The 27,282-nt window shown below is 34.7% G+C and overlaps 1 protein-coding gene across 2 annotated transcripts in view; it reads right to left on the bottom strand.

The window, feature by feature from the left end:
• DPYD (dihydropyrimidine dehydrogenase) overlaps positions 1 to 27,282 on the bottom strand; it is an 803,004-nt gene that overhangs the window by 338,595 nt on the left and 437,127 nt on the right. Inside the window, exon 14 of one of the 2 annotated variants that reach the window (XM_082832405.1) lies at positions 14,122 to 14,151. The exons of the other annotated variant lie outside the window; for it this stretch is intronic. Within the exon in view, the coding sequence (XP_082688531.1) occupies positions 14,137 to 14,151 (15 nt within the window). The 3' untranslated portion in view covers positions 14,122 to 14,136. Of the gene's footprint in view, positions 1 to 14,121; positions 14,152 to 27,282 lie in introns of those variants that run through there. 2 annotated transcript variants of the gene reach the window in all.

Raw genomic sequence — 27,282 nt, 5'->3', positions numbered from 1 at the left:
GGGGATGCTAATTCTGAACCCCTACGACTGGAAGTGGCACTTCCTGCTTATTCAACAAAACTGACTCGTGTGTTAGACTCCCTGCTCCTGCCCATTCTTCAGGTCTTAGCTTAGACTTCAGTCTATTTAGGAATCTTTTCTGATCTCTCCAGCACCATCAAGTCTTAAGCTGCTCTGACTCACACCATCGTAACAATAACAATGGTACCAAGAGTACCATTCCCGGGGCTTCCCTGGTGGCGCAGTGGTTGAGAGTCCGCCTGCCGATGCAGGGGATACGGGTTCGTGCCCCGGTGCGGGAAGATCCCACATGCCGCGGAGCAGCTGGCCCCGTGAGCCATGGCCGCTGAGCCTGCGCGTCCGGAGCCTGTGCTCCGCAACAGGAGAGGCCACAGCAGTGAGAGGCCCGAGTACCGCAAAAAAAAAAAAAAAAGAGTACCATTCCCCATTTGGTACTCTTTACACTCTGTATCGTTGATTGTCTATATTCTTGTCAGTACTTTTCAGTAGACTGTAAACTTTTGAAGAGGAAGAACTATATCTTGTTTACTATTACATGTCCATCTTCTAGCCTGGCCTTTAGTAAGTGCTCATATAATGTATTTTTCTTTCTTTCTTTTTTTTTCAATTGAAGTACAGTTGATTTACAATGTTGTGTTAGTTTTGGGTGTAGAGCTAAGTGATTCAGATATATACATATACATATATATATACATACACATATATACATATATATACACACATATACATATATATGTATATATACTTTTCCAGATTCTTTTCCATCATAGGTTATTGCAAGATACTGAATATACTTCCCTGGGCTATACAGTAGGTCCTTGTTGTTTCAAATAATGTTTTATGAAGGAACCTAAACTAGAACCCTAGGCACTAGAATAGGTCTTGTCCTGAGGCAGGAACTATAAGGTGTTTGTTGCTGGCCTCATTCTGTTGCTGAACAAACAAATGAGTTTGGGCTTATAGTCAAATTTTAGGAACTCGTTCTTTGCTTAAATCCTTTCCTACTAGACCATTCACTTGCTTCCCCTGATCCCTCAGGGACACCTTCTTTGAATACAGTCCCCCACCCCACACTATGGCTAGATCCCGATACCAGCATGCAGTGATGCAGATTGCCCATTACTCCACTTCTCCCCATCCTAGCCTACTGCAGATCTTTGATGACAGAAAGCATATTTGAACTTGATCACCCTGTAGCTTCTAAGACCTTTCTGACTGTTGACCTTAAGTTGCTGGATTTATCTGATCTCTAGGATCCAAATAGAATGGCCCCATTCAGATATAAACCAACTCTTATGCTTTTCCAGTTCAAGTGGATAAGAATTCCTAACCTGGTTGATGGCCACCTAGAGGACTTCTTGGGTTAAGAGATTTCTTAGGTTAAAGTCCTGATAAGATGATTTCTTCCTATCAGGACCTTAACCAACTATAGTTCCCTCTTATATCTGTGCCCTAGGCTGTGCCCATATCTTCATAGAATGTGTAGATAACTTTTTAATATCATAAAACAAAAAAGATGAGTGGAAGAATCACAGCTATACTGAATAAGGAAAATCTCAATAGTCCAGGAATTTTAAACCATATGCTATTTTACAGTATTCCTCCTAATAACAATTCGGCCAAGAACTCACAACAGCCAAAAGGGTCAATAAGATGACAACATTTAATTGGAGGACAGTCAAGTCAATGCTTCGTTCTTCAAATGTCCTCCCTCAGTGATACCTTAAAACCTCAAATTCTTCCACTAGAGATTTTGTGTACTGTGAGTTAAATTTATTGTTAATGTTGGGATTGTTTTATTTCCTCTACTATAATCCAATGTTAAACTGTAAATATACTGTGGGAGGATTATTAATGATTTCTTTAACCAAGATCCAACAGGAAGTACAAGGCAAATCAAAGGGAAGTTTTATCTACTGTATGACAGGGATTGTTTACTCATTTATGTTGATTTATGACAGGTAGTGCCTCTCTATACAGGTCAGTTTTCTCTCTCCTTAACTCAAGCAAAGAAAAAGATCCTTAATAATGGCCCAGATTACAGCCACCTATTGTGTATAACTTGTCAACTATCCATGAGTAAATAGTTACCATCACAGCAATTAAAAAGTTCAGCATATTCCAAATTCAACTAAAGTGCTAAAATTCCAATATGGTCATCCAGTGATAAATCAATAATATAAATTTTATTCTAGGTTTTGTTTCCCAAATTCAGTCATATTTACCACTACTTTGTCAAAAACCTTCTCCACTGACTTGAGACTTAGACTTTTTAAATTAAGTGAAAGATGAATGAAAACTTGGATATAACAAATTATCCTTGGTTATCTGATTAAAGTTAGAGCTTCAATAATTGGGCAATAACTTACTAAAGCATTTGACCTGGGAATACTAGAATCTGAGTATGATTTTACAAGATGATATTTTGCTTTAATATTTAACAGCTAAATCATATTAGCATTGCTTTAGGGAGTTAATGTAACAAAATAAACATATTCAAGAATAGTTAGAACAGATAAGAGTTTATTCTCTATAACAAAGAAGATGAATCACCATAGTTCTAGTGTTCAGTACATTAGCAATATTCAGACATTTTAAAAAATTGATGTTTATTTATAAGAAATCATTAGGTGATATCACTGCTTCATGTGATTCTGTAATTACCATTATAAAATGGAGTGCTAGTGACCTCTTAACATTTGAAGTGATGATAGTGATTTTTCAGCACTAGTAAAGAGACTGAAATGGTAAATAGGCTGATTATATTTGTTTGTTTAAGTTCATTTACTTGACCTCTCTTATCCTAAAAAAAAAAAAAACATGCTGTTTCCATGGTTACTGCTGGAGTAAGATAGTCACAATGGGCTCAATGAATAGGAAAAGGAAACTTTGCAGAGATGACTTGGTAAGAAACTAGGAAAAGAATTGGGGTCTAAAAATGGTAGCTGAAAATGAAAAATAAAATTTGCACAGTGAACCACAGCTACTATACTACAACAGATGAATTTTAAAAATATGTTGTTGAGTGAAAAAGAGCAAGATGTAAAAAAATAAAGAATATGATACCTAAAACATATTTCTGTGATGAAATTAAAAATAAGTAAGAGAATAATTTAAAACAATTACTTTTGTTACTTTTTGGAGTAGATAGATGCTGGGGGAGAAACTGGAGATGAGGGGCAACAAAGGCTTTCTAAAAGTATTAGTGATATGCAGTTTCAAAGAACCTTTATTCCTGAACTGTAGAAACACATGGTAGAATGAGAAATCTGTTTAATGAGCTTTGTGCTAGCATAGTGAATACTATTATAAGCTATTGCTAAAGGTTTGTTGGTTTACCTGAAAACCTGTAACTTAAATCTTAGGGATATTTGTTCCTTTTTAATTTCCAAGATTCTGCTGTGAATTGGTTGTTTTTTATCCAAAATTCTTTTAATTATTTGGTTTTAATAACTAGAATTTCAAAAATGTAATGCACTGCAGGAAAGATCATCCTCTAAAATATATCATCTTCTATATAAGTGGGATTTAAGTATTCATTATTCCATAAAAGAGTAGACTCACTTTACAGATAAATCTAACAACAAATATCCTGTTACATAATATGATTTCATCATTATAAATCTGGCATACTGTTACCCTGGTAATAGCAAAAAGTAAAATAAAATTCAACAGTGGCCCAGTTTCTAGTGCAACTCCACTGTTATGAAAGAACCCTCTAACATTTTATTTTCTTCATGAACTAAGTATATTAATATTTGATTACTCCATAAAATAAATTTTATAAGGGTCAGAATAATTTCCACTTGGTTGTTTTGGAGGGGTGACATGGGTAGGATGAGAATCTGTTCTTAATACATCAATTTTCCATCTTAGTATCTTATACAATGATAGTGCTCAAAAACCTAAATTAGGGCTTCCCTGGTGGCGCAGTGGTTGAGAGTCTGCCTGCCGATGCAGGGGACACGGGTTCGTGCCCCGGTCCGGGAGGATCCCACATGCCGCGGAGCGGCTGGGCCCGTGAGCCATGGCTGCTGAGCCTGCGCGTCCGGAGCCTGTGCTCCGCAACGGAAAAGGCCACAACAGTGAAAGGCCCGCGTACCGCAAAAAAAAAAACCAAAACAAAACCTAAATTAGTGACAAAATTTACCCATTTGTCAAGGAACTTTAAAGCTGTCTATCCACGTGGAAATCACAGTAAATAAGATTAACAACGTTATCCTACAAATACAAAATAATTTATCAGAGAAACAGTGGTGTTGAAAATGCAGAAACAATAGTAATTTAGATTTGTATAGCACAGATCTTCCACATAGATCATGTATTTGATCTTCACAACTCTATCATCATGCAGTTAATGCTACAACCAGGTCTTAGAGAAATTAAAGTGACTTGTCCACTGTTGCACAGCTCTAGTGAGCATTAGAGACGAGACTAGAATCTAGATGTATTTATGTGATATGAGTAATAAAATTATTAGTGATTTAACATTTGATGTATATGATAATAATTAGTACTAATTTTAGTTGCAAGAAAAATAAATCAACCTGAACAACTTAAATTTTAAAAGTGGGATGTGGCATATGAGCTTTAAGGAAAAGAAATGTATTACATAATGCCAGAATGTTAGGAATGTTTCTCTGTCTCTTTTCTCTGCTTCTATTTGCATATCTCTTCATTCTTTTCTCTTTCTACAGAGGGCTTCCTCTGTCTCAGTTCTTATGATAGAACACAGGCCTGTTGACAGGTCCCAAGTTACAAGATGTATAGTCTCTCCCCAAAACCTGTAATCTCTCAGGTCCACCGACCCCTGTGGCAGAGACTCTGACATGCTTAACTTGGGTTTGATAGTCACCGTTTCTCTAATTAACTGTATCTAGCAGGGTAGAATTAAGCAGGATTCACACAGATGCTCATGTAAACAAAGATGTAGTAACTGAGAGCTGAACAAGTAGTCTTTTTAAACAAGTCTTCTACCTAGGACTAGTCTATGCAGGTTCACCTTAGAAAGAAGAAATTACGATATGGGCATTCATAAAGTGTCATTAACTTGGAAAATGGCTGCAAAAAGACAAAATTATTATCATTTAGTGAAATTAAACTTTCCATAGTCTTGAATCAACCTTGATAATCCATTTCTTATTCCTGTGGCCCCAAACTTTGCAAGATCAAAGTCCTAAGAACCCTTTGAAACCTTCTCATGTTTTAGAACACATTGGGAATTCTGTATTTCCAGTGTGCTGGTGTGCTGACGACTGTCAACACAAATGGCCTGGGGTGCACTTAATCTCAATCTTGGGCTGGACAGAACCGACCAATGGCTACCCTATGTAAGGAAGGGAAGACAGTGGAGGGAGCAAGAGGAAAATCAAACAAACAACAGCACATTGTGCAGTAGAATAATTAGGGAAACGATTTAGAACCTGATTAGGCTTAAAAAGGAAATGATGAACAGAAACTAAATAGACTGAATGTCTATGTCAAGGAAGGAATTTTACTCACATGCTCTTAGTGCACACCTGGGGCCAAATGTCTTCCTCCTCCTGGATAGTGTCAGACATCTAGAAGATATGGTTTCTCACACTGCACAAATATGGAGATTTAATTTTTGAATTTTATTCGTGTCTGACCGGTAAAATTCTGGGTCACAGATTTGTAGCCTTTTGTCTTTCCTCTTGCCCCTTTTTAAGGAGTTTATAATTTTGCACACAGGACACTAAAACGTAATTTGATTTCCTCTTTGACTTTTTCATCTATCAAAATGGCTTCACTATATCACAGAGAGGTTGTAGGATATTACATGACATAATAGAGCACATGGCTGACATGTGGTATTTGATAAATAAATATTTATTCATTCATCAATTCACCAACTTTAGAGACAAAGTAGAAGTGAAAGTTCAGGCAACTGTGCATGGGCTGAAGCTGGGAACTCAACAGGAAATTAGGATGGGAAGATTGCATAGAGTTAGGTCAAATTAGAGAGTCCTGAATGACTGTTTTAAAGAGTTCAAACTTCTTTCTGCAGGCTTTGAGAATCCATTGTGTTCTGTCTCTTATTCAAGTTATTAATACCAATAGCTCACAGCAGCTGTGCATTCACAGAGATAAGTCTTACAAGAAACAGATGAAGAGCTTTTTCAGTGCTGATATCAGATGGATTAGAACGTGATTAATCAGCAGACAGACTGATTAAATTATTGGGTTCACTGTTCAGATAAGAGGTTTTGGATATACTCTGCCAAACTGTAATTAACTTAGAAATTTCTGCTGGCCTGCTCATAAGATGATCATGTGATATGCTTTGAGGAAATCTTTTAGGGCCCAAAACAGCAGCTGTGAAGGTATAAGCATGAGTCAGTTCTAATAATTATTAAACATCTTCAAGTATTAGGGCAGGATTTTCATTGAAAATGATAAATGTTAAAAAAAAAAAAACTTTACTTTTTATAAAACTTGTATAAATGCTGTGGTCTTACTTGAGAAGCCACTGTAAATGAAATGGCTATTATTTAAGGAAGGGGACATCTAAAAGAATCAGACAGGAGTTCTCCATCTTTGCATTATGATTAATAAGATATTGAGAGAAAGCCCTCACAATATAGCGCATTTAAAAATACCTGACAGGATATGAAAAAGCAAAAGCAAAAGATGCACAACTGTACCTGTGTCAAAATAAGGAAATTTCTCAGAGATCAGAAATGACAACCAAGCAGAGATCCACAAGGCAAACCAGTTGTAGAGTGATATTTACCCTCAAGGTTTCTGCCAGTCCCAGGTGGCCTACAGCCTGAGTTCTGATGGCTTAGAAACATCTGAGAGAGCCACATAGTCAGGGCACAAGCACGGTGGTCGTGTGACAAGAAGCCTCCAAATAACGGTAGCACCAACAAAAAGTTATGCTCTCATTTTCTGAGCTAAAGAACAGCTACAGAGTAATGATGGGGTATGTGTCCATTTGAGCTTAAATATTGGATGAGAAAAAAAAATATCTCTCCTAAGAATACAAACTTGTGCGGCCCCCAAAACCACAAGTTGAAAATTTGGTTTAAAAATGGCTCTTGGGGCTTCCCTGGTGGCGCAGTGGTTGAGAGTCCGCCTGCCGATGCAGGGGACACGGGATCGTGCCCCGGTCCGGGACGATTCCACATGCCGCGGAGCGGCTGGGCCCGTGAGCCATGGCCACTGAGCCTGCGCGTCCGGAGCCTGTGCTCCGCAACGGGAGAGGCCAAAACAGTGAGAGGCCCACGTACCGCAAAAGAAAAAAAAAAGAAATGGTTCTTGGCCATAGTGTCTTCAGATAATTAATAGAAGCAGTGTCAAAATCTCTCTGGAGGAAATTTTACCCCAGGGATGTGAGTTCACCATAGATTTCTACTAATCAAATGAGGGGAAAAAAGGCATCATAAATGAAAGTCAGTAGGAAGAAAAAGCTATAAAATCAAATCTACAAAACAAAGCAAAATAAAAATCCCCCACAGATACTGAGATTTTCAAATATGGAATGTAAAAGTTTAGTACGTTTGAAAAATAAAAAAGAGGCTTGAATGTATAATCAGAGAATAAGAAATTCAAAACTTACCATAAAAATTTAAAATATAAAAAAAAAGAATTGCTAGAAATAAAAAAGTAATAATTGGGGAAAAAAAAAGAACCTTAATAGTTTGGGGTAAATAAGAGATTAGACATAGATGAAGAGAAGTAGTCAATCTGATGATATATCTGGGAAAATTACCTGAAAGGTACCACAGACAAATGAGATGGAGGTAGAGACATGAAACATAGATTGAGAATTAAAGGAGAAACCTAACTGGAGTTCACAAGAAGATAATGGGGACAATCAGAAGAGAAAGTATTTCAATATATATTGTCAGAGATTTAATAGAATTAATGAAAGATGTCAGTCTTCAGTTCCAGGGACACCAAAAAACTCAAGGAAAACACATTATATCAATGGAAAAGAATAGAGAGCCCAGAAATAAACCCACACCTACATGGTCAATTAATCTACAACAAAGAAGGCAAGAATATACAATGGGGAAAAGACAGTCCCTTCAATAAATGATGTTGGGAAAACTGGACAACTACATGCAAAATAGTGACACTAGACTTATTATCTTATACCATACAAAAAATAGACTCAAAATGGATTAAAGACTTAAATAAGATCTGAAACCATTAAACTTCTAGAAGAAAACATACGCAGTAAGCTCTTTGACACTGGTCTTAGCAATATTTTTCTGGATCTGTCTCCTCAGGGAAGGGCAACAAAAGTAAAAATAAACAAATGGGACTACATGAAACTAAAAAGTTTTGCACAGTAAAAGAAACCATCAAGAAAACAAAAAGCAGTCTACTGAATGGGAGAAGACATTTGCAAATGACCCATCCAATAAGAGATTAATATCCAAAATATATAAAGAACTCATACAATTCAATTACAAAAAAAAAAAAACCTGATTAAAAAACGGGCAGAGGATTTGAATAGACACTTTCCAAAGAAGGTGTATGGATGGCCAACAGACACACGAAAAGATGCTCAACATCACTAATCATCAGAGAAATGCGAATCAAAACCACAATGGCATATCACCCCATACCTGTCAGAATGACTATTATCAAAAAGACAATAATAACAAGCATTGTTGAAGATGTGAAGAAAAGGGAACGCTCATGCACTGTTGGTGGGAATGTAGATTGGTACAACCACAAAACAATATATAAGTTCCTCATAAAATTAAAAATAGAACTATCATATGACCCAGCAATTTCTGGATATTTAACTAAAGAAAACAAAAACGCTAATTCAAAAAGATATATGTAGCCCACTGTTCACTGCAGCTTTATTTGCAATAGCAAAGTTATGGAAGCAACCTAAGTATCCACTGATGGAGGAATAGATAAAGAAGACATGACATGTATATACAATGAAATATTACTCAGCCATAAAAAAGAATGAATTTGCCATTTGCAACAAGATGGATGCACCTAGAGGGCACTATACTAAGTGAAATGTCATACAGAGAAAGAGAAATACTGCATGATTTCACTTACTTGTCAAATCTAAAAAACAACAAACAACACAAAAGAAACAGACTCACAGATACAGAGAACAGACTGGTGGTTGCCAGAGGCAAGGGGTATAGGGAGATGGGCAAAATAGGGGAAGGGGATTAAGAGGTACAAATTTTCAGTCATAAAATAGATAAGACACAGATATGTAATGTACAGCATAGGGGATACAGTCAATAATATAACTTTGTATGGTGACATATGGTAACTAGATTTATCACGATGATCATTCCATAATGTATAAAAATATTGAATCAGTACATGGTACACCTGTAACTAATATAATATTGTAAGTCAATTTTACTTCATAAATAAATAAATAAAATTAGTACCTTGTAGTAAATAAAGCACTAAAAGCAAAGAGAAGACATAAAAAGGAACCAAAGTTAAAAAGACTACCTACAAGGAAAAGCAGATTGATAGTGAACTTCTTGACAGTGCCAGTGGAAGTCAAAAGAGAGTAATCTATTTTCTATAAAGAAGAAATGTTGACTGAGAATAACTGTATACCTTCAAAATTATAACTCAAAAATGAGGATAGGGACCTCCCTGGTGGCACAGTGGTTAAGAATCCGCCTGCCAATGCAGGGGACACGGTTCGATCCCTGTTCGGGAAGATCCCACATGCCGCGGAGCAACTAAGCCCATGCATCACAACTACTGAGCCTGCACTCTAGAGCCCATGAGCCACAACTACTGAGCCTGCGCACCACAACTGCTGAAGACCATGTGCCCTAGAGCCCATGTGCCACAACTACTGAGCTCATGTGCCACAACTACTGAAGCCCACACACTCTAGGGCCCACGTGCCACAACTACTGTGCCCGCATGCTGCAACTACTGAAGCCTGCGTGCCTAGAGCCCGTGATCTGCAACAAGAGAAGCCACCACAATGAGGATCCCAAATTAAAAATACATCAATCAATAAATAAAACATTAAAAAAGAATGAGGATAAAATAAAGACATTTTCAAATAAAAGGAATGATGAGCAAATAGTATATGGCAGTGACAATGAATGAACTAATGCTAATTCAACTAAAATAAATGCGAAAAACAGAAGATTAAACAATAAGTGAAAAGCATAACAATATAAACTGTGTGGTCATACTTATATAAAGTATTAAAACAGGCAAAACTAAATATACCATTTAGGGATTCATATGTGGCAAAACATAAACAAAAGTAAGAAAGTGATTATTCCAAAATATAAGTTACTACCTCTAGAGGAAAGAGAAAGGAATGCAACTGAGGAGGGGTGCATAGAGTCAAAGGTACAGAAATGTCTTATATTCTACATCTTAACTTGTGAAATGAGAAATAATAAACTCATTGTATTATTACTTAAACTATATATCTAAATTACACATACTTTTTTGGTATGCATGCTATGTTTCATGGTTTTAAAAAAAGTAAAACAAAAAAATATATCAAGCAGGAAAAAGAAAAACTAATAGGATGCAGACCTCATGGTGGAAGTATTCTAGAGTAAGCCATCTAAAACTCTAAGATTGGTGTGTTCTTCCTCAACCTTAACACCTCTGTTGATATAGAGCCCTGTATATTTTAGAGAATACTGGTTCTAGCGTCCCTCTAAGAAAATAATGAGGTTGTATGACATGATCCCTACCATCAGTTTCAGCCACCACTGATTAGGATAGCAAAACGTCATTTATCCTAAAACTATAAAACATTCAACATGCAAATCTTTCAGATTAGAAATGTTACTCTCTGAACATTTTCCATCCATGACACAAATTTATGATTTTGGGATAATCTCAAACTCATATTAAAACCACATGCTGTGGCTATCTTAGGGAATCCTCCCCAGCAATATTCTACTGACTAAAATAAGAAGACGCAATATGAGGGAGAAAAAAAGAAGTTTATTTCTGCCAAGAATCTGTGAAACCAATCAGCTAACAAAAAATCATTCATCTGAGCAAATATACAAAGTCAAACTCCCCTAAATGTAAGTTAAGTAGCCATGAGATTTAATAATTGAAATAATAAAGTTTAAAGTCTATTTTTTCATAATTTAACACCCCAACTCAATAACATTCTTTCATATATTAGGCCGTAAAGATGCTTGCATTATAATTACAAAACACAATTTAAAAAAATGTATTATGTCCTACAGCACTTAGCCTTGACAAACAATTACTGGATATCACATTCAATTGAATACAAAAAGCAATCTTTATCACAGGTTAAAATTAGCCTTGGAACAATAAATGCTTTCACAGCTATTATAAACTCCAAACTGCTTTGTACCAGTCTCTTCTGAGGAAATGCAAACAAGTAAACTGAAGGACATTTGAAAAACTTCCTGTGTCCTCTAGTTTTTTCAAGTTGTTTTTTTTTTTTTTAGTTTCATAAGTAATAATCATTCATGTTACACTTAAAAGGTGGTCGATACGGCTTCATAGGGAAAGGCTTTACAAATTAGAATAAAATAAAACAAGAACAAATAACCAAGCAAACAAAGAAACTGAGAATTCTGAAATTCAGAATGTGTTATTCATAGTAGCATTCTATTTTAATTATCAGGACCACTTTTTAGTCATTATTGTAAAAAAGAAAATTGAATGGCAAAGTCTTTGCTTTGATGGGTTTCAGGGACATGCTACCCCAAAATATGGCACGTTGGCGTATTTAACACCTTAAGCTGAAGAAATTGTTTAAAATGGCAGAAGCAGAAAGGTCACGCTGACCTCATTCCTCTCACCCTTTTGTCCTGAAACATGTTATACAACTTTCACGTGAAAAGTACCCTTCCTGTACCTGGAGGAGGGAGACATTCTTATACCAGAGATGGGGAATTGGGGGCCAAGAAATCTGTACAAACAAACCTTGTTAAACTCACCCATAACTTCCTAGTTATTTCTTCACCACTTACTACCCCCTAGTCCAAACTGCTTTGTCTTGTCCGTTCTTCACAAATTTATTGTTTCTTTGTCTAAAACGTATTAAATCTTCCTGCTCTGGCCACTTCTTTGGGTCTTCATGCTCTTGTGAAGTATTCTGTGTACATGTAAAAACTCAACAAAATGTGTATGCTTTTCGTCTCTTAATCTGTCTTTGCCAGTTTAACTTTCAGAACCCAGCCAGGGACCCAGCCAGGGACCCTACAAGGGTCCAGGAAAACTTTTTCTTCCCCTAGAAATGGCTTTGTCAGTTGGTTCAAACCTAGTATTCTGAGATAATATACTTTCTTGTCCACTCATCCTTCAGAAGATAGCATGAACTGTAGAATTTCACCATTTAAATTACCTAATGAATTACTTTAATCATAATAGTTATTAATTCTGAAAATGGTATAATCAAAATCATAACAGCAAAGTGGTGGGCAGATGCAAATGCTGGATATAACCACAAAATATTCTTACAGGTTGACCTAAAAATAAACTGATTCCTGGTAGAGATGTTATAATCAAAATCTTCCATCACTGACTAAAATACTAATTTGAGAGTCTACCACTAGCCTGCTGAAGTAGCCTTAGAGATCATTAGATGGTTAGAAGGAACAATCCAGTGCTCAGTTTTCCTTTGGGCTGTAATCATGTTCAGACTTTAAGTATATTCAAAATTAATTAATTAAATAACTATAATAATAACAATGAATATATTTTAAGTAGCAATTAATTCAGTCACTTAAATGCTTGTCCAGGTGCCAAGACTGGTAAAAGTCCCTCCAAACGATACCTCATATTTGTATAGTGCTCTACAATATCTTCGGTGCTTTCACATATACAATAAAATTTAATGCTCTTAAATGTCCTATGAAATGAAACATTTCCCAAGGGTGCTTGCTGGGATATTTGGGTATGGATGGGAAGTTCTTTGACCATACCACCTTGGGAAAACATCAAAGTTATAGCTCCTCTTGGTGATTAACAATGCACCCTAAGCATATGAAAGGCCATAAGACATCCAGTACTAAACCTATCTGTCAACCTTTCCATAATCCATTATCTCACAAACCCACAGGACTCTGAAACTTTTTCTCACATATTGCCAATTAATACCCTGCATACTTTAATATTTTATAGAAAACAGATTATGATATACATATATGGCAGTGGTCTTTAAAATTTTTTATCTTATACATATCAATAAGAGCAAACATTTGACCAGTCATCTCCAAATAAATAATTTGCAAAAATAAAATATTTTCCTACTTTCTTACTATATCCCAATGCTTTAGGGCTGTTTGAACTCACAGTGGACAGGAGAGCACTGAAAAATATCTCTCTGGAGTACAGAAAGAAGAAAAATCTGTCCAGAGAGAAAGCTTAAAATCTTACAAAGGACAGGAAGATTGTCCAGAGCAGAGGTCGGTAAACTTCTATTGTAAAGAGCCAGGTAATAAATATTTCAGGCTTTGCGGGCAATGTGATCTCTGTCACAACTACTCAATTCTGCCATTGTCATATGAAAGCAGTCATAGACAAAATGTAATGACAAAGCAATCTGTGTTCCGATGAAAATATATTTACGGACACTGAATTTCATTTCTTGCTGCTACTTACATACATTTCATATAATTTTCACTACTTACAATATTATTCTTCCTTTGATTTTTTTTTTCCCCCAAACATTTAAAAATGTAAAAATCATTCTCAGTTCATGGGCTGTATAAAAACAGGCAGAAGGCCAGATTTGGCCAGTGGGCCATAGTTTCCAGACCCCTTGTCCTAAGTGTAAAGGGTCAGATTAAAGAGCAAAGCAAAGGATGAGGGAAAGCACCATTTTGATTTTCCTACAAAGCTTTACAGGGTGAAACACAAATAATTAGATAAAGATGATCCTGTTTCTTAAGGTTTAGTAGGCTTAAGACATTTAAGCTGCTTGACAGTGAGCAGCAATACGAAATACAGCTGGTCAATATATAACTGATTCCAAAATATAAATGTATAGAGGAATACTTTCCAAAATATTTTTTTAAATGGCCACTTTGACAAGTTTTCAGGAAACTCCAAGATTAGTCAGAGCTGGCTCCATGGTCCTTATGGCCCTCTGTGGAGAGTCAGCACCAACGTTTACTAGTTGGACTTGTCCTTGCAAAAATGATACAAAGGAACGGCCTTTTAATATATCAACCTCATTAGGAACAAAATGCACTGCTAACATCTGTAATGTTTCATAGCACTACATATAATTATTTTCAAATTTAGGTGAGGGTTACACAAACATCATAGATCTCCAGAAGCCTTTTATCTGATATATGTAAACATAATAAAACCTCATGGTTCTGATTACCAAAGGCTAAAGAATGAGTAATTTATACACTGCAGGCCTACAGATGTACAATTAGTGTGATAAAATAGCCCTAAGGGGAAGTTCCAATCGCAAAGACAAAGGACACAAATAAAATGCCACTATTTCCTCACAAACTTTTTTGGCTGTGGTTGATTTTTTAAAAAATAGTATTATTATTTCTGATTTTCCGGTAGCAAAAGTAAAACAGTAGCTACAGGCAACACAGTTTAATACTAGTTATAAACAAGAGAATGTTGAATTTCATTCATTAACATATTGATAAATTTCTGCTTCTATAACAAAATTAAGTTCTACTAACAGTTCACAACTTAGACTGTAGATACTAACCACAGCACCATATAATGATCTTATAATTGGATTGCAATGTCTTGGATCAATTTTGTAATGGGAGTAATTTCAAAATAATCTTATTTCTTTTTTGAAATGGTTACAAATCTAATATATAGACAAATGTGGAAGATCCCAAGTACCTGAACCACAGCAAGTAAGGTATCTGATTGTTCCCTTAGATAAGATGAAGGATATGAGCTAGGAAAAAAAAAAAAACAAAAAAACTTAAATAATTGCTTATTCACATGGAAAAGGATTTCTAATATTGAACAAAAGGGCTCCACTTTCAGCCAAGTCATGTTCATCCTTTTTATAAATAACTGACGGCAGCCATATAAAGACCTGAATACAGATATAGAGAGATCATATTTATTAAATGTGCTGATGGTATTGAGGGGAATTAGAAGAAATTACTCCAATGGACTAAGAGACCAGATTAAGAGGCATAGGTCAATACTGATTACCATAAACCTACTGTACCCATTCCCCTGGCATTTTCAGAGGCTTTTTTTTTTTTTTTTTTAATACAAAGAGGCAGTATGGTGTATTGGTTAAAAAGAATAAAGTCAAACTACCTAGTTCACATCCTAATTCTTTCATCATACTAGCTGTGGCACCTAGACAAGTTACAACCTCTTTCTACTTCATTTTCCTCATCGGTAACATGAAGACAGTTAAAGATAACATTTCAAAAAGTTATCTTGGATAAGGTAAAACAAGGTACATGTAAAGTACTTGGAACAGTATGTGATAAAATATAAACATTTATTATAGTTCAATGGTCTTCTGTGCATGAACATTCTTTACCCTCCCTCTAGTTCCAATATATATGATATAATATTGATGTCAACCTTATTTTGGTGAATTGATACTGGATTTTGGGGAGGTTGTGCACTGCTCAGAGTAGTACACCTGCACAAAGATACTGGGAGAACTCTGGTCTTCAGGAGGGCTTCTGCTAATTTACTGAAGCTGCACATGTTAGCTGACACAATTGGATCCACAAAAGGATTATAAAATTTCTGAATTAGTTCTCCTGATAACATGCCACACTGCTTGTCCTGGTAAAGGGGAAGAATTTAAGCTGGAGATTGTGAGTGCTACAATGTGGCAAAGATCTAGGTCATACATACCCCCTTTTTTTTTTTAACATCTTTACTGGAGTATAATTGCTTTACAATGGTGTGTTAGTTTCTGTTTTATAACAAAGTGAATTAGCTATACATATACATATATCCCCATATCTCCTCCACCTTGTGTCTCCGTCCCACCCTCCCTATCCCACCCCTCTAGGTGGTCACAAAGCACCGAGTTGATCTCCCTGTGCTATGCGGCTGCTTCCCACTAGCTATCTATTTTACATTTGGTAGTGTATATATGTCCATGCCACTCTCTCACTTCATCCCAGCTTACCCTTCCCACTCCCTGTGTCCTCAAGTCCATTCTCTATGTCTGCATCTTTATTCCTGCCCTGCCCCTAGGTTCTTCAGGACCTTTCTTTTAGACTCCATATATATGTGTTAGCATACAGTATTTGTTTTTCTCTTTCTGACTTACTTCACTCCGTATGACAGACTCTAGGTCCATCCACCTCACTACAAATAACTCAATTTTGTTTCTTTTTATGGCTGAGTAATAGTCCACTGTATATACTTGCCTTTTACACATCCTTTCTCTCTCAGTGTATGGTGGAGATTTTCAGAGTCTATGTAGACTGTAGTGTCATTTATCTTATGGCTATGTGTATTTTTGTGTTTTCTTTTTTAAAAAAACTTTGTACAAAGCTTGAGATGTCTACTTCACTTCTGCAAATGTGTATAATGAGATCAATAAAGTTTCCCCAACAGTCGCAAATTACACTGCCTCTACCTTCAATATGTTTTAAGGGAGATCATAAAGACTAAGGTGGACAGTCCCAAGACAGGACAAAAAAAAATAAAAAAGCTAGAGTCAGAAAGGGAGACCAATATATTGGATACAGAATCAAATTCCAAAGAGATGTTGATGGGCCGGAATGATAGACTTAATTTAGCAAAACAGCATGTAATGAGTAATTATATTTTGGATCTAACACTCCAAATACACAAGTACAAGATACAAAAGGCATAGTTCATCAATGGAAAAAAAAATAAAATACTATGGTGTTTTTATTTCAACATGGCTATAAAGAAAAAGGAGGCTACACACAAAAAAGTAGTGAATATATTAATAGTAAATTTGTATTAGAAAAAGGGATGTGATTGTCCCACTCTTTTCAGAGCTGTTCAGAGTACTGCTTCCAGTTTGGGGCAACTGAACACTTTCATTAAAAAATAACAACAACAAAAATTGGTTAAGAGACTTAAAATGATATCATATGAGGAGTAATTCAAAGAAGTAAGTACATTTAGCTTAGATAAGGTAAAACAAGAGATATATAAAAGCTTTGATCATTTATCTGAAGGACAGTTATATAAAGGAGGTTTAGACTTTTTCTCAAATTACCTTAAGAAGGAATAACTTGCACAATAATTAGAAACTATTCAAAAGCATTTCAACTATGCTTTCTAATGTCCAAAGCTGTTTAAGGAGGCAATTATTTGTCTCTAGAGAGTTCCTCTTAACTGAAGTATTTGAGAATAATGTAGTAGACACCTACTAGATTATCTACCCAGCACTTCTTTTCTGAGAACTGTCTTTTCTCTCCTTCATCCACCTGGTTGTGGGAGCCCTATACACAACTTTAGATTGATTTGGGGGCAAGCATTTTAAAGAGAGTCCAGACATGGTTGCAATTTTTAATTACATTGTTTCCTTAGGCTAACTGATTTCTTGTCTTTGGGATCCTGTAGGACATCCCATTACATACTTCTCACTTAGACTTAAGTTGCTGCAACCAAAACAAAACTAACATACCTATTGGTATGGATACTAATTGATAACGATGGAACAGGCAGATGACAGCAAATAAACCCGCAAATCCTCTTCCAGCTAATATTTTGCATTTTTGTGGTTAACTATTTTCAATAATCATCCATTTTTAAGGGTGAGATTTAGAAGTTTTATCACAAACCCCAACATTTACCCAAATCTTGTTAGCTCACATAGCCTTAAAAAGAGAAGAAAATAGGATAAAATGTTCCCTAAATCATTAAAATACTGAATTTTTGAGAAATAATTCCCCATTTTCCCTCTCCCCCCAGTCCCTGGCAACCACCATTCTATACTCTGCTTCTATGAGTTAACTATTTTAGATAACTCACATAAGTGGAATCATGCAGTATTTGTCCTCCTGTGACTGGTTTATTTCACTTATCGTAATGTCCTCTAGGTTCATCTATGTTGTTACAAATGGCAGAATTTTCTTCTTTTTCAAGGCCAATATTTCATTGCATTTATATACTACATTTTCTTTATCCATTCATCTGTCAATGGACATATGGATTGTTTTCATATCTTGACTATTGTGGATAATGTTGCAATGAACGTGTGGGGCACAGATATCCCTTTGCGATCCTGATTTCAACTGTTTTGCGTATATATCCAGAAATGGGATTGTTGGACGTTATAGTAGTTCTGTTTTTAATATTTTGAGGAACCGCCATACTGTTTTCACAGCAACTATACAGTTCCACATTCCCACCCAACAGTGTATAAGGATTCCATTTTTTCCACATCCTCACCAACAGTTATATGTTTTTGTTTTTTTAATAACAGCCAGCCTAACAGGTGTGAGGTAATATCTACTTGTGGTTTAGGTCCAAATTTCCCTGATTATCAGTGATGGTTATAAAATTTCTGTTATACAAGATGAGTAAGTTTTAGAGGTCTGCTGTAAAAAACTGTACCTATAGTTATAACAATATGGTATTGTGCACTTTAAAATATGTTGAGGATAAATCTCTTGTTAAGTATTTTTACCAAAAAATAAAAATCCACAAAAAACAAAGGAAATTTCTGGAGGTGATGAATATGTTTAGTGTCTCGGTTGTGATGATAGTATCACTCATGGGTGCATGCATATGTCCAAACTGATCGAAATGTAAAAACTAAATGTGTGCAATTTTTTGTATATCAATTATAGTTCACAAATCTAAAAAAAAGATACTGAATTTCTGAACAGATGTTAAATATTGATCACAGGTCACTGAAATGACAAAGTCGAAGTTGTAATAAAATATTCTAATGATGAACAATGCAGTTTAGGGAGAAAGAATAGAAATATAATTATTTCAAATTCTGAGTGTAAATATGGACATTAACACAATGAAGTGTAAATGCCAATAGAGCCCAGGTATATATACTTTCAATGTTTGATTACATATATGAGAACATACCAAAGATACATTTCGAATTAGATATAGATCGGGAGTTCCGATAGATGTTATTTCACATTTTAAATTTCTGGGACTTTCTCTAATAACTTTTAGATATTTAGTGTTCTTTGATTAGTGTCTAGGTATTAAGTCAACTCTTCTTAAAATAATGTACAGATTAATTTTATTTGTAGTAATTGTATACTAGATATTTTGAATATATTTACTGTTCATTCATTCAGTAAAAATTTAGAGGGCAATTAGTCTGTACCAGTTACTTCCCGTTAAAATTAATAAATAACCCTCAAATGAGTAATAAACATATAAGATATGTGTTTTTCATATTTAGGTACAAAATATTATGGTGGTATATAATGTAGAAAATGCATACAGACGTAATTTTGTCATTTTGAATATCTTTCCTAATCTTTTATTTAGCCTGAATGAAACATATATAATATAATTATAACAAATCTTTTTTCTTGTATTAATTCTACAAATCATGAATAAAATGTAATTCCAATAAAAATTCCTTTGATTGACTTTTTGGAATTATAAAAAAAAATGATTCCAAATTTTACCTATATAAATAAAGTAGCGAGAATAGCTAAGGAAATGTAAAAAGAAGAAAAGGGCAATAATATATATTAGTAAAATTAACACATATAATAAAAATCAGTAACTTTAACAGTATGGTTTTGTTACAAGAAGAAACAAAGAACAATGGAGCAAAATAGGAAGCCAGTGTATGTGGGCATGTGTGTGAATATGGTGGATAGTTAGGCTATAATATTCAATTAATGGGAAAATATGAATTAGTCATAAATTGTCCTAGGACAATTGATAAATCATTTAGTGAAAAATAAGCTAAAGATAATTATGACTTGCCATACACCAAAATAAACACCAAATTTTATAAAATAAAAATAAGTAAATGAACAAGAGGAAATAGAAGAAATATGTTACAATGTACCTCAATTTTATATGTTGATAAATTTTCTAAGTATAAAATCAATGAAAACAAAGAAACAAACAAATAAATAGGACAAACTAGACTTAATAAAAATTTTAAATATCTATACTTCCATACCATATAATCATAAAAATACAAATGAAAACATGGGAAAACGTTTGCAGCATGGAGAGCTTGGATTAATACTCCATCTATTGGAAGGAAAGGATTAACAGCTGAGTTGTGGCCTTTCTTCTAGCTCCAATGTCAGCAAAATATTTTTCTGTAAAGGGCTATTTAGTTAATATTTCAGTCTTTGTGGTTCAAAAGTCTCTGTCATAACTACTCTGCAATTGTACCATGAAAGCTACCACAGACAATATAAACTAATGGGTGTAGCTGTGTTCCAATAAGACTTTATTTACAAAACTACGTAAGGGGACAGATTTGGCCTGTGGGACTTAGTTTGCTGACCTTTGTTCTAGCCTCAGAGATGCCTAAAGACTTGACCTCTGGCCAAGTTCTCCCTGCAATAGTAATTCAAAGAATGTATATCCCATACAAGTTAAATGAGAGTCCTGCTGAGGTTATGCTCTACTCACTGGATGGCTGCACCTCGTTGTTGAGTTTGGTCATTAATTAATTAATTGATGAGATGCAGCTACATCAAAGGATGTACCTACCACTGAGAAAGCCATAAACTAGCAAGGTAAAAAAGACTGGATGGATCCGAGAGCTGATGGTGTCTCTGAACTGAGAGTCCTCACCCAGGCCGCCTCTTTTATAGTAACCATGGAAGTCCACAGTGCAGAATGATTTGTGGATGTTGGAAACTCTGCCAGAGACTCATGCCACTTCCACTCTGCTGTCACTCTGCATGCTGAACAGACCTGTCTCAGATCTTTCTCAAACCTAAGTAAACCTGATACTGAGTCTCTGAGCTTGACTATCAATCCAAATCCAAAGACAACTGCTACTGGGAAGAGTAAAATATACGTGTGATTATAAAGGGTTTTAAATCACTAAGAAAAAGATGAACTTTCTAATGGAAAATGGCCCCAAAATATGAATAAACAGCTGACAAAATAAAATTTCATATGAAAAATAAAAAGAGAAACAATAAAAATGTTTTACCTCATTAGTAATCAAAGAAGTAAGTTTAAATGATACCCCATTATATACCTATCAAATCAGAATTTATTTTAATGATAAAACTGTGCATTGGTAAAACTTGAGGGAATAGGAAACTTCATGGAGTTGACACTGGAAAACTTGAAAGAATTTAGCAACAGAAGGTGGAATAAAATGTACTTTTTGACCAATAATCTCATTTCTGGGATTTTATTTCAAATGTAATAAATTATTACATTATTTGTAATGCATTTTTTGCATTACAAATAATGTAATATGCATATTTTGCATATTACAAATGCATATGTGTATGCAAATAATGTGTATACACATATGTGTATACAAATAATGCACAGCAAAGAAATTATTTGTAAGCAAATAAATTAAATACAACCTTAAATGTCAAATAATAAGTGAAAAAATATATATATCAAAACCAAATTCAGCAGACATTGTTCACTGCCTATCTAATATCCAATCCTATTTTTGTTCTTACTCACAGAATCCTGATATCATTTAGGCGGAAATGTGCCCAATTTAAGACTTGCCTCTGTATATTTCCTTACACCTAGGGGAGGCCATTTGACATAGATCTGGTCAGTGAGAAGTAATCTGAGAATTTCTGAAAAAGCTTTGCTTCTTCATATAGACATTGCACTTTCCTGCTTTTCCTTTCTTTCTGCCTGAAAAACATATTTCTCAATAGCAGCATTTAAATGATAAAAAGCAAGGAGAAATGCCTCAAATTTTGAAGAGAAATAACTTTTAAGCTAGAAAATTTAAATCAATAAGGATTCTAAAAATGTACCTACTATACACCCTTTCTGTGGAGCTTTCTGGAGGACTGGTTTTAGGAAAATAAGAGCTCAACCAAGAAAGGAAGAAATGGGATTCAGGAAACATGGAGAGTAGCATAAAGTAAATTGAGGACTCAGAAATATGAGTATAGATTAGAACAGGAGTGGGTGGTCTCCATAAGATGAATAAACTGACTGAATCTTTGGAACTTTTTGTGGGAAAACTGCTTATGCATATGTAAGAAATCAGGTAAAATATATAGGAAAAAATAACGAGTTATATAAAATATAAAACTTTTTTAAAAGGTGTAATTACTAAATCCATGTAAAACAAACATTTGTAAGTCAAAGGAAACAATCATCACACACAACTTGAGTCAACAATGAGCAATATTTACATAGACAAAGTAAGGTAAACATTAATAATTGAGAATGAAATTCTTAGGAACTGTAACAGGAAATCAATAGAAAATGTATAACTAAAAATATGCAATGTAAGTGCATTAGACTCATACTTTTTAAAAACCTAAAAAATGGTAAAAATTGAAAGTAGTTGCTTTGCAATAGCAAGAAAAAAAGTGTGAAAAGGTGGGGCAGGGAACAGCTGAATTTCATAAAAATATTTTTAGTATTATTTGAGGTTTAACTTTGGGCACATAATACTTTGCTAACAGCAAACTTTTGTTTTAAAAAAGTTATAAAAAGTAGGCTAAAAGAAAATATGGTATAAAAACTACTATGTTAAAGATTACTATATGTGCAAAAACACCCCTCAAAATATTAGAGACATATAACTCAATAGAAAAGTAGTCAATATTTGTCAATTACTCCTCAATAAAGCTTGGGGGAAAAAAGGAAAAAACATAGTTAAAGGAAGTGCACAGACATTTCATAGCGGAAGGAAGGTAAATATTGATAACAATGTAAAAAGACACTTAAATTTACCAGTAGTCAGGAAAATGCACATGATAACCAGGAGATGCCATTTTTCACCCATAGGATTTTGCAATATGGTGTGTGAAAATAAGTAAAGAAAACCTCATTTTAAATGGAGTTGGGAAGCCCTGAAGGGGGAGCTCTCATGCACCACCACTCCCAGGATTTTCTCCTTGCCCAGCAATAGCCCAAACAATGAGACACAGCCACATTCAACCAATGAGAAACTGCCACTACCCTAAACTCTTGTTCTCCTCCAATGAACTTTCATTCAAACAGCCCCTCTCAACTCCCTCCTTTCCTCTATGAAAGAACATTCGTCTACTTTGTTCTTCAGACACGTCTGTGGTTCACCCATAGTCGGCATGTCCTGAATTGCAATTCCTCTGCTATCCCCAAATAAACTTGTTCTGTTGGCTAAACTGCTTACCTTTGTTTTAAACGTTGACAGTCAAAAAGTTTAAAAGATTGATATAACATTCAATGCTGAAATTCATGGTGAAGATGGATACTTTTACATTATTGGGTGTGTGAACTGCTAGGACATTTTTGAAAATTAATCTTCAGTGTTTCTCAAAATTAAATAATACATATATTTTTGAATCAAAATTCCCCTCATAGGAATCTAGTTTAGAGAAATAATAGTCCAGAACACCAAATATGAACATTTCATAGTGACAAAAATTTATAAAACCCTAATGTCCATCAAGAAAAAAATAGTTGAATAAATCCTGCTATATCCAATCCATACTATGAGAATTAGGGAGCCATTTTAAAAAATGAGTGAACTTGCTTACATTCTACTTTGAGAGGTAGACCATAAACAGATAACTAACACCGCATATATTAATATAACCATCTTGTTAGAACCTTAAAATCTTGATAAAGTTAAAGCTATTTTTTAAAGTTAAGAAGCCATGGTTCCTTTGGTTGTTTCATTTGTCTAACTGATACCTGCATTGGCACATATTTTTATCTAACAAGTATTTTAAATTACCAGTTCCTCTTAGAAAACTGGATGAGCTCCACTTTCTCCTCTCTCTGTATATGTATGATCATTCACACACATAGATATATTAAGAAACACACACCTAGTCCTAGAGAAAGAAATTACTGATAGTGGACTATAAATCATCATTGCCTTGAAAGTTTTTTTTTTTTTTCCATATACCTTTTACTAAAGCAGACGCATTACCTTCTCCTATTGTGGGGTGGTGAGGGTGGTGGGAGAAGCAAAGGTCTATCACGTTGAAAGTTATAAAAGTGATACTACATGTCGACAACAATTGACGAAGCACAGTGCTGTTGTTGAGAGAACAGTCTAGGGGAAATATATATATAATCTAGGTATAAAGATTTACTGTCAATCAGTGAACTATACAGTTATTTAATATGTGGATGTATCCAGTTCTTCCCATTGCATTAAATTGCCTTATTCCTCCTTTAAAGTGGTGTTATCCACCTGAACACACATTCAATTACATTTTCCACTAAGGATGAACTGCTAAAAATCAATGCACACATCATAGACACCTATATTTTTCTTTCTCCATTAGAGTTTAAGATTGCTACAATTCTATAAGTATTGACTCACTTCATTAGATTATTTTGGGTGAAGAACTTGAGGCAAAGATACCGTTTCCATGTGAGTACTTTAATAGAAAATATATACTTAAATTCCACTGTATTTTTCTTCAGGTAAAGGCTGAACCAGATTCGGGTACACATGGGTAAAAAACTGGTTTGGATAAATAAAGGACATGTGCAGGCCAGTTTCATTAGCGATAACAAGGAAGAATTTTTATTATTTTATTGGGAATCAAAGATAGCAAATTTAGTTTTCATAATAGAAGTAGCAACTAAAAAAAAAGTATGCATTTCTGGGTACTGAGAATAGGCCAGTCACCTTTGTGCAGAAAAAGTCCCCCACCTCCCTCTGCCTTCACCTATAATTCCCCATTACGAAAGTTAAGATTTTAGTTCTTTTTATATTACCTCTCATGCAAACTTACCCTCCTCCAACCTCCCAACTTATCTGAGCACATTTTCAGTTAAATCTCCAATCAATATTTTTATGTTTGTAACTAGGTAAATATTGGGATAGAATGAGAATAGGGGGAAAGAACAGAAATACAAGCTTGACTTTTTTGACTATATCTTATACACATTTGACTCTGAACCAGGCACATATTTTACATAATTTAAAAGCAGCCAGTGGCATAACCACACAGAGAGTTGCTACACAACACAGCTACTTTAAAGCACTGTGATTTGTACATCTCCAGTGGGACAAAAATAATGGCAAACAAAAAAAAATAAAATATATGTCAATTTTTTTTTCAGTATTAAACTTGTTGGGATAGTGGTTTGGCTGTGTATAGTATAGAAGAAAGAAAGTATAGATGTAACATTGACAATGTCAATTAAAAATCATGTAGCTCTGAACTGGAATCGGAAATAACAAGTATCATTATTTATTTTATTCTAAAACAATTAATATTCAGATCACTGTCTACTAAAAAAGCTTAGAAGCAATGACCAACCTAGCATCAGTGGGCAGCCCTAGGACCCAGATTATGGTCTCTAAATATTATTTTTTTTATTAAGTGGAACCAGATTACTCAGAGAAATGACTTTCTACTTCAGGGCAGGAAGTAAGCAAAGTGAGCCTAGAACATTTTGTGCCATCATAAAACAAGGCAGCTGTCAAAAAATACAAGCATATTAGAGTCATGTGAAAGCTTATAAATAAGTGGAAAAAAATAAAGCATTTATCCTGCTTCTCCTGTATGAACTCTAGCTCGGCGTAACCAAATAATTCATGGTAGGAAATTACTCTTTATAGAATTCTAGTTAACATTTGAAGAAGGTAAGATAGAATTAAAGTATAATGTTTATGCAATGCCATATAAATTAATAGATCCATGTAGAGTAGTAACAAAATTTGTTTTCTAAATCAGTGTACTATTGAGACACTGGAAAAAACATATGTAACCTGGGCTCTTTGGGATGTATGATTTCTTGAGATGACCAATAGTTACTTACAAGCATCATCAATAGAGAAAAGTGGCTATTTTATATACCCTGATAGATTAGGATAGATACCTACTAGATATTCTCGCCAAAACAACAACAACAACAAACACTATCAATCCTCTAGATCTAACCACCACATTACGATAAATCTAAGGGTCTAGAGATAATTTAAATGAAAGCTCAGGGAGGCAATCAAAGAAATCTAGGCTTTAAAAAACTCTCAAGGACACATCAGCTGGCTTTTCTAACAAAAACTGACAGAAACAATTTTAGAGAGGGAAAAGTTTAAAGAGATTTAAGAGAAATATCATACAATTGCTATTTAGTGATCTTATTTGGACATACTAATTCAAGTAAATAAATAAACAAAATTAGAAGCAAACACAAAAGTTGACTAGATATTTTATGATATTAAGGAATTATTGTTAATTAATTTTAGTTGCTATTCCAGTACTGTTTTCATATTAAAAGAGAATCTTTTTAGAGATATATATTGAGATATTTACCAATTAAATCATAAAACAACTGATATTTACTTCAAAATAATCGGGAACAGGAAGAGTGGTGAGGTAAAAATGGATGAAAGTTGGCTTTGAACTTATAATTATTGCAGCTTGGGGATGGACATGTGTTTTACATTTTGAAATTTTCTGTAATTAAATTTTTTAATATGACATGAATACTAAGCTTTGTTATCCCTTTCAGATACTCAAAACGGGTTCTATGAAAATCTGTATCTAATATCTCAACCTGTGTCCCCATCTTAAATGATTATATATATATATCAAAATCGGTGCCTATTGTAAATTTAATCTCTATTTCATAAGCTAACCACAAATTGGTATGAACCTACAGGTGTAAAGTTTGAAAAACAGTGGCTCTGACTAGATGATACCACTGTTTGAGCACATAAAACTTAGTTGAAAAGACAATCCATAGCTTCGTGAAACTATTTATACTTGCTGATATCGGACGCCCTATTTTTAGGAGAAATTATTTTGAGGAAAAAAATATTTTTAAGGAACTAATGAGTTTGGGGCATGTGCTACACTAAAGAGTTAATATCCAAAATATATAAACAGCTTATACAACTAAATATCAAAAACCAAACAACCCGATTAAAAACTGGGCAGAATGGGCTTCCCTGGTGGCGCAGTGGTTGAGAGTCTGCCTGCCGATGCAGGGGACACGGGTTCGTGCCCTGGTCCGGGAAGATCCCACTTGCCATGGAGTGGCTGGGCCTGTGAGCCATGGCCGCTGAGCCTGCGCATCCAGAGCTTGTGCTCTGCAACGGGAGAGGCCACAAAAGTGAGAGGCCTGCGTACCGCAAAAATAAAAAAAATAAAAAAAACTGGGCAGAAGACTTGAATAGACATTTTTCTAAAAAAGACATAGAGATAACCAACAGGCACATGAAACGATGCTCAACAT

This window comes from Leucopleurus acutus (genome assembly GCF_964270905.1).
Source record: "Leucopleurus acutus genome assembly, chromosome: 2".
In the NCBI taxonomy this organism is placed as follows: Eukaryota; Metazoa; Chordata; class Mammalia; order Artiodactyla; family Delphinidae; genus Leucopleurus; species Leucopleurus acutus.
This window is presented reverse-complemented; position numbering and strand designations above follow the sequence as displayed.